The sequence below is a fragment of the Salmo trutta genome, chromosome 24 (genome assembly GCF_901001165.1).
Source record: "Salmo trutta chromosome 24, fSalTru1.1, whole genome shotgun sequence".
Lineage (NCBI taxonomy): Eukaryota > Metazoa > Chordata > Actinopteri > Salmoniformes > Salmonidae > Salmo > Salmo trutta.
This window is the reverse complement of record NC_042980.1, coordinates 14,557,082-14,565,175: the sequence shown is the minus strand read 5'-3', so window position 1 is coordinate 14,565,175 and position 8,094 is coordinate 14,557,082. Positions and strand designations below refer to the sequence as shown.

At 38.2% G+C, this 8,094-nt stretch overlaps 1 protein-coding gene across 3 annotated transcripts; it reads right to left on the bottom strand.

The window, feature by feature from the left end:
* Positions 1 to 666: 666 nt before the first annotated feature.
* On the bottom strand, positions 667 to 6,823 carry LOC115160757 (homeobox protein Dlx1a-like). Of its 3 annotated transcripts, XM_029711127.1 has the most exons (5): positions 6,374 to 6,823; positions 6,061 to 6,283; positions 2,989 to 3,587; positions 2,507 to 2,706; positions 667 to 2,135 (listed from the first exon to the last, which is right to left on the bottom strand). In XM_029711127.1, the coding sequence occupies exons 3-5, from the start codon at positions 3,299 to 3,301 to the stop codon at positions 1,881 to 1,883; spliced, it is 768 nt and encodes a 255-aa protein (XP_029566987.1). In that variant the 5' UTR covers positions 3,302 to 3,587; positions 6,061 to 6,283; positions 6,374 to 6,823; the 3' UTR covers positions 667 to 1,880. The 3 variants fall into 3 exon arrangements, with proteins under 3 accessions (XP_029566987.1, XP_029566986.1, XP_029566988.1); XM_029711126.1 differs by having other exon boundaries at positions 6,061 to 6,823; XM_029711128.1 differs by lacking the exons at positions 6,061 to 6,283; positions 6,374 to 6,823 and having other exon boundaries at positions 2,989 to 3,742.
* Positions 6,824 to 8,094: the final 1,271 nt, after the last annotated feature.

The window sequence follows — 8,094 nt, the reverse complement described above, 5'->3', positions numbered from 1 at the left end:
TACATTTAAACCCCACCCCCACCTCCTCGACCAACCAGTCTGTTTGCAGCACCTGCCTCTCGCCCAATTATTCACTTAACACACACCATTGCTCTCTCCTCTATTCATCGATGAAACGGGGTTTGTTGGAACCACAGAAGCGAGAAAGGACCTTATAGGGGCTAAATGAAACTGAAAAGAAACAAGCACTATATTGTTGAAGGAATTACAATGTTATAGAAACCGACACATGATTAATCGTGTCCAGTCTGAATTGACATGTCTCCAGCATGGCGATATCCAGCACACAGTAAGAGATGATGAAAAACGGATAGGCTTATATATATATCCAATAAGGCCCCTTGAGCCTACAATATGTAGCAACGCTGAACAAGAGGCTTCGGCTATGAACAATATTCCTGGCTAAAAGCCTATTCCTAATCACATGTAGGCTATACGGCCGGTGCTGCACATTGTAGACTAATGAAAATGAAAACCATAAAGGCTTTATTGTATTACCTTGTATCTTACCACTGATTTCGTTTTAAATATAACGTCCTGAAGAAATAGCTGTCACATCGCAAGCCTACATGGACTTGTTTTAGGGTTTTACTTGACTTTCTAATCGTTACCACCACCCCACTCAGCACCATGCCTATAAACACAATATTACTGACACCGTCATACTGTCCTTTTAAATCATATTTTTTTTACTGTTTTCAACAATATGTACATAACTTCAATAAAACAAAGCAATAAATTAAAGTGATCAATACAAAACTAAATATTTCTATAGACTGCTTAACACATTCATCTTAAACACACAAAAACCCTATTTCACAATGTATTATTAGGCTACAGCACAAACCAAAGCTGAAAAAAATCCTATTATATATTGTCCTTATGTACATCCACCCGCGCAACACATAACAAACAATGACAAACCGTATTTTCATCTTCGGGATCAACTTAGTGCTCTTCTCAAGCAGCCACTCGCCATTTCAACTTTTTCACATCATGTTTGGGGCTCCGTCGTAGAAGAGGAGTTTTGCTTGCATTAGAGCAGCATTTACAACACGTTGTTGTCGTTTCATAAGTCAAACACACCTGCATATTAAATAAACACACAGACTTTGAAAAAACGAAATAATTTAACTTAAATTAACACACAAAACAGCATGGTACCGACATGTGTCGAGCGCAATGGCGCAGGAACGAACTAAGGGACGGACTCGATATTCGATTCCATGCCCATCAAAATGATAAGACTATTAATTGGATTTGCCTACATTCGTTGGTCAAAGTTACATTATAGACCAATGGTAGTTTTGTCTGTTTGAAAGCTAGGTTTTAAGGTCATGGTCAAATCACTATGTTGACCTTCGTTGGAGATGCATGACCTACATCTGATACTTGGAAACGTGCGGCTTCATACGCCATTTTTTTTAAAATCAGAATTGGGATAAGAAATTAAGCAAATCTTAAAATCAAACATAGGAAACATAAATATAGCCTACTCTCACTGACTTGTTACAGCTCAATATATTTACTTTAACACATAGCCTATTAAAATGTCACAAAAGATCATAAGAGCAGCTTGAGGACCCATTTTTCATAACAATTTCCGGTGTCTGTCGGTGACATGAAAGGACTTGTTGCCCTTGGGCGCGAACGGTGCCTTTTCAGTCTCTCGACTCACAGGGCTCTTGTTCTCTGTCGCGTCGGTCGGTATGAGGAGGCCGACATGTCAGCTGGCAACTTTGGGAGCAAACTCCGGATTACATCTGTGCATGGCTGCAGCGGGCCAGTGCAAGGCCACGCTGGGTGGTTGACCCAACATCTCCTGATATGGGCCATGGTGGTATAGAGGGCGGGGCAGGTCTTTTAGCTCACTGTTATGTTCACATGAGTTGCGGTTGCTGCATAGACTCTTGGTGTGCAGTTGGATACCATGAGGTGTAACTTGGAATGTAAGACCCAGGTGTACCCACGGATGTTTTCACGGTGGTCGGTGAGCTCCAAACCGGTGCTACCGGAGAGCCAGTCGAAGATATGCGACCATTAAACTGGGCTAAAGTGTTGTTGTCAATTGTTCCACCACCTTGCTTCATCAGTTTCTTGAACTTCGATCGCTTATTTTGAAACCAAATCTTTACCTGAAAAGAGAGAGACAATCAAGGTCATTAAGATTGTCTAGTTGGGCAATTTCAAGAAACTCTATACCAGGGGACAGTAAGGCACCATTTTGATTTGGAATGTCGAAATAAGGTTTATGTAAAAGCTTCGATTTCTTCCCAGCCTCGAAATATTTGTACACTTTTCATAGAACATCAGCATGATGATAATCAATATGAAACATTTGATAAAACCCAACTTTATTCAAAACACGAAGACAGCGGTCTATAACACAACCAAAAAGAGAATAAATAGCCAATGTAACCAATTGGCCTACAATTGTTTAACGTGTTCAAAAGTACATTAAAATGCAAGCGTTAAATAAATGTAAAGGTAGCAAACGTTGACTTGCCTGTGTTTGCGTGAGTCCCATTGAAGCTGCCAGCTCGGCTCTCTCTGGCAGTGCCAAATATTGAGTTTGTTGAAATCTTCTGTTTAGAGTCTGTAGCTGCATACTGGAATAGATAGTCCTTGGTTTGCGAATCTTTTTCCCTTTCCCATTGAACCGTACCTCTCCGCCTTCTACAACTGTGTTCTTCTCTGTCTCTGGTGCTGAGAAGGGGAGAAAATAGCAAAATTACTCAGGAGACAGCCCGCCAAAGTCGCTGCACAGCAATGCGCATCACAGTGCAAGTTTTACAGGCTGTAGTTTAGGTATAATTACCCTTAATTGCGTACATTGTTTATAGCATTACGCAATAAATAATTACCGAGCTTAATACCCCAACATCTGGGTTGCTTTACCAATCCAACGTTTGCTTGCTGGACCGAAAACAGAAACCAAATGGTTCCAAGAACTTTATAGAGACAAAAAGGATGAAGTTGAAAGCTTACCTGTATCTTCTAACTGTGTCTGTGTTAGTGCCGAGCTGTTTTGGTACGACTGCACTGTACTGAGATATGGACTTGAGGAATGGCTGCCGACGGAGTTAACGTATGGATAACCTAAAGATCTAGGAAAAGACGAGGCTGGACTGTACGAGCTCTCGTGTTGAGTATGACCAGCAGAATGTAAACAGTGCATGGAATAGTGTCCGTGAGACATTGAGGAAGGCGACATTTGTTGACTCGGTGGCCCAAATTCCATGAAAACGGGTTTTCCTGTGACAGGGCTATTAAGACTTTCTGGTATTGTAGTCATTGTCATCTCTTCTGGCGGATCTCTCCTCTTCCTTTTTTGTTTTCTTCTATGATCTCAGTGAAGGATGGATCCCAATTTAAGCTGTACTGATTTTTTCTCTTTCCATTCATAAGAAAATGTAGTTTGTCTCTGTGAAAAGTCTAGGTATGATGCACTGGGTCTAGACAAACTCGCTCAAAGGTTTGAATCAGGGATCATGAATATTCATCAAAGACGGTCGCTGATTGGTCCACTCTATCCAAGAATGATGCCGATTGGCGATCCTGAGGTTGGGTCCTTTGGACCTGATAAACTCAAGAAAAACAACAAAACCTGAGATTCAGCCCTGAGATGTCAATAAAAAAAATATTGCTTAGGTAGCAGAGAAAGGTATTAGCAAAATAGACACTGAAATCCTAAATATCTGCTTTAAAAGAAACAACACACAATTAAATCCAGCCTATTTTATAATAATAACAATAATAATAATAATAATTCAATTGTTTCTTATAAAGAAATAGCCTATTTTATTATCAATCACAAGTAGGCTATGGTTAGATCCTGTTGTATCGATAGGCCTGTTGTTCATTTAAACATTAAAAAACAGCCTGTATTATTATTATTATTATTATTCTAATTTAAAAACTGAAAATGATAATGTGCAGAAATAGCAGTATGATTACATTGAGGTGTAGCTTTGATGCGTTATAGGCCTATTTAACAGAAAAGTTATGTTTTATTTCTCATTAGATATTGTTTCGATATCTCAAAACAAACTGTAATAGATTTACTAATTATTGACAGCGTCTTTAGGTGTTCACATGCACAGATATATTACGTACAGGTCTATTTGATCAAATGCCAGTCTCAAGTGCTCTGAGCCACAGCTGAAGCAAGATGAATTAGCATAACACTAATGTTTCATTTTCATACGCATAATTAGCCATATATTTAACACTCGCAATGGCTCATGGTCTCAAATATCTGAGTCCTGGTTGAATTGATCAATTCAAGCAATGACTAACCTATGTTTCATGCTAAAATATTGTTGTGAAAATAAACACTTTCTTAAACTTGATATTTGTAAAACCATTAGTCTGTTTCTATGCAACATTTATCCATATAGGCTATAGCCAGCTAAGTAGAAAATACTTGAAAGTACTACTTAAGTCGTTTTGCGTGGAATCTGTACTTTACTTTACTATTTATATTTTTGACTACTTTTACTTTTACTTCACTGCATTCCTAAAGAAAACAATGTACTTTTTACTCCATACATTTTTCCCTAACATGCAAAATTACTCTTTACATTTTGAATGATTAGCAGGACAGGAAAGTGGTCCAATTCACATCCCTGGTCATCCCTACTGTCTCTGATCTGGCGGACTCACTAAACACATGCTTCGTTTGGAAATGATGTGTGTTGGAGCGTTCCCCCTAGCTATTCCTAAATTTGAAGAAAAAAAACAAGAACATCGTACGGCCTGTTTTGCCTAATATAAGGAATTTGAAATGATGTATACTTTTACTTTTACTTTTGATACTTAAGGAATATTTTAGTAATTACATTTACTTTTGATACTTAAGTATATTTAAAACCAAAGACTTTTAGACTTTTACTCCAGTAGTATTTTACTGGGTTATTTTCACTTTTACTTGAGTCATTTTCTATTAAGGTATCTTTACTTTTACTAAAGTATGACACTTGGGTACTTTTTCCACCACTGGCTGTAGCCTTTTATTGCTCTATTCTCCACATGTGCAATCATTTCATGACCAGAAACAAAATGCCTGTAGTAGCCTATATAACGTGCGTTATCAACCTACAAAACAATAATAGTATCTAGTAGGCGTAGATTGTCAACCGATGTAAACATTTTTCATTTTGTGGGTTAAACATATAATTCATTTGAGGCTGCTATTGAAGCATGGTAAAGCAATGTCATTTTTTTTTTGTATTTTTTTTTAAACATTTTAACAGGTTGTGTTGAGAGTGGAAAATGGAGTGATTATATTTATTATTTATACCTTCATTTCAAATGAAATATCACCCATTTCCACATTATTGTCCAGTACATGTTAAATAGGAGTGCATTATGCTATAGCTTTGCTATAATACATATTGGGTGTCCTTTGGCTGCCATAAATGTATTGCCCAGCTCTCACAATATACTAAATGATGCACCCTCAGTTGCCATTAATGGGAAGTAAATCGTTTTATAATACCGTATTAAATATGGCGCGAGCATGCAGGCCCATGCTGTTAGTCATGCAGCCCACACCTCCTCTGTATCTATTAGTGCCTATTAATTGGCCCAGCAGTTGGTAAATCCAAATGGCCTAGAAGATCATGATTTGTCGTGAAATTCAAACAAATCATTTTACAATTAACATTTTTCAATTTACTCTGTAACATAATAATATAGGCTAGTTTAATCGTAAAACAGCCAAATATTAAACATAGTCTCATTCAATTAGCATAATTCCCAGCGAGGTTGGTGGGGGGTGCGGCCAGTTTCCCATTACGACTGTAGCCTATGTATGCATGAACAATGCTTTTCAGAGGACGTTTGATTTACCCGAACTAACGACTGACTAAAGATTAGGCCGTTTCCCTTTGTTATTGGCTCAGTTTTCGAAGGACATTTTGTTCAAAAACCACGCTGATCCATAGGCTATAACGGGCACGTTGAACATTTATGGTTACAGTAAGAATACATGAGATCCACATTTCATTCAACATTTAGATGAAGTGTTAACGACGATAGGTCACCATTTTCACTTACTGAATATCGACAATCATGTGATGAAAAAGAAGAAAATACATCCCCAGTATCGGAGATCAGATATACTCCATTGCGCACCACTCATTGAGGATGACGAAGAAGCAGCAACCATCCAGATCTTCATTTTATTTGTCAATGTGGCCTATGTTGAGTCCTTCTGCTGTGGAGGAGCCGAAAGCAAAAACACCACTAGCCTGTTCCCCCGGCAACTCAAACTCCTCACCTGAATAACACATTAAAGGCAGTTAAATTCCGTCACTGTGATTATCAACCTAATTACATAATTGAACTCAAAGCAGAACAAGCAACTTACGAATGTGTTTTGAAAATGCGAGCGCTGTCATCATGGTGAGCAATGTCTAGTCTGCGATGTGCATCTAACAGTGGATCTCTGGATTTGAAGAATTCTATAAAATATTAACGCTTATAAGGATAACTGGGCTTCTCTCCTTTAAATTGCCCAATTTAAAGCAATTTATTTCTGGAATTACGTTCGAAAAATACTTAAAGGGTTCCTCTATCAACAGCGAAAATGATAATAGTAGTACAACCAATAATTATCATCTTCCAGAACAGAGGACAGATTTTTATGGGCACTTGGTGGGTGCGACTGATAACTGTCATTATTTCCCCCCGATTATAGTATCTGCAAACTGGAATTCTGAAGATGAACATGCGTGTTCTTAGCAATAGGCCTACATTTCAGACCATTAACAGACGGAACACAGATTTAATTCGAAGGGGAAAAAAGCATGAAAAAGAGACATAATCACAATTGCATTTCACTGACGAAAATGCCAAGTAGGCCTAATCTAAAACATATTCATATTTACATATAATAACATGCATCATTCTTTACCATTAATATTGCCTTTCTCAAACGGCATTGTAATTCCCCTTGTTTACAATAATATTTCATTTGTCAAAATCCACAATAGCCCACTCAAGGAGCAAATATTTCTTTGCATTTCATGTGACTAACTCTTTCATTATTTTCAACCTATATTTTGATTAAGAATAACAAAGAACAATACAGGACATTTTTTTTACTAAACACTATTGTAACAATCAAACTAACTGCAACTCCAAATGAAAATATGACAGCTTCCGGGATCGCTGCTGACTTGGAGAAGCATTTAATAACATGCCTCAGCCTTTACATTCTTGGCTCCTGCAGATGGAAGTGCCTTGTAATGGCCAGTCTTACAGGACTTCTTCATCTTCGGATGGAATCATGGCATTGCTCTAACTGGCCTACACTAAAAACAAAGCCATGTGCATGGAAGCATCAGTGAGAGAGAGAGAGAGTTTAACGAGACAGGACTCATTAGCAGTGAGTAGCTCTATGGCAGAGTGTGTTTTAACACCTGCTGCACTCCACCTGAGGGTTAGCAGCCAGTGCTGAGGCTGAAGGGTGGAGGGAGCAAGGCCTGAAGTGTCCCCTACTTCATTTCAGCCCTCTGACGGAAAACCCTCTCTAACTACCCATTCCAACCTACATTTGAACAGTCGCCAAATATGCATGTTGTGGCTCTGGAAGAAATTCGTTTTTTCAAATGAATCTTCTCAGTACCTATGGGGCTTGCTAACCTAATTCACTTATTTTGCTTCAGACTTTACAAGGTCCAGGGTAAATGGGAGTAAATGTCAATGATTAATTACTGTTGTTGGTGGCACAGGATACTCCGTTTTATTTCATTTCCTCTGTTGAAGGGAGGGAGACACGCTATCCATGGCAAATCTGAACCATGATTTGAACAGCTCATATGCTGCATAACTTAACTCTCTAAGATGACCATCTATTGCAGATGCTAATGTTGTTTTCACGAGGTGACCGTTTATTATGAAGAATATCTGAACGACGTTGTCAAATGCAGACAATATAATGCGTACTTGTTTTTGTTCAGTTTGAATAAATAATGTATTAGCAACATTGCCATATGGATATCTGCAGAATACTTACTTATGTTAAAAAGGAAGAGGAGATAATTATGTCCCATTTCAAAACATTCACGAAATTGGTTCCATGTTTTC

Coding starts and splice junctions, on each gene's coding strand:
- LOC115160757 (XM_029711126.1), bottom strand. CDS start 3,301: ATGACAATGACTACAATACCAGAAAGTCTTAATAGCCCTGTCACAGGA. Junction 2,707..2,988: donor GACACAGTTAGAAGATACAG/GTAAGCTTTCAA, acceptor TCCCCTTCTCAG/CACCAGAGACAGAGAAGAAC. Junction 2,136..2,506: donor TGGGACTCACGCAAACACAG/GCAAGTCAACGT, acceptor CTCTCTTTTCAG/GTAAAGATTTGGTTTCAAAA.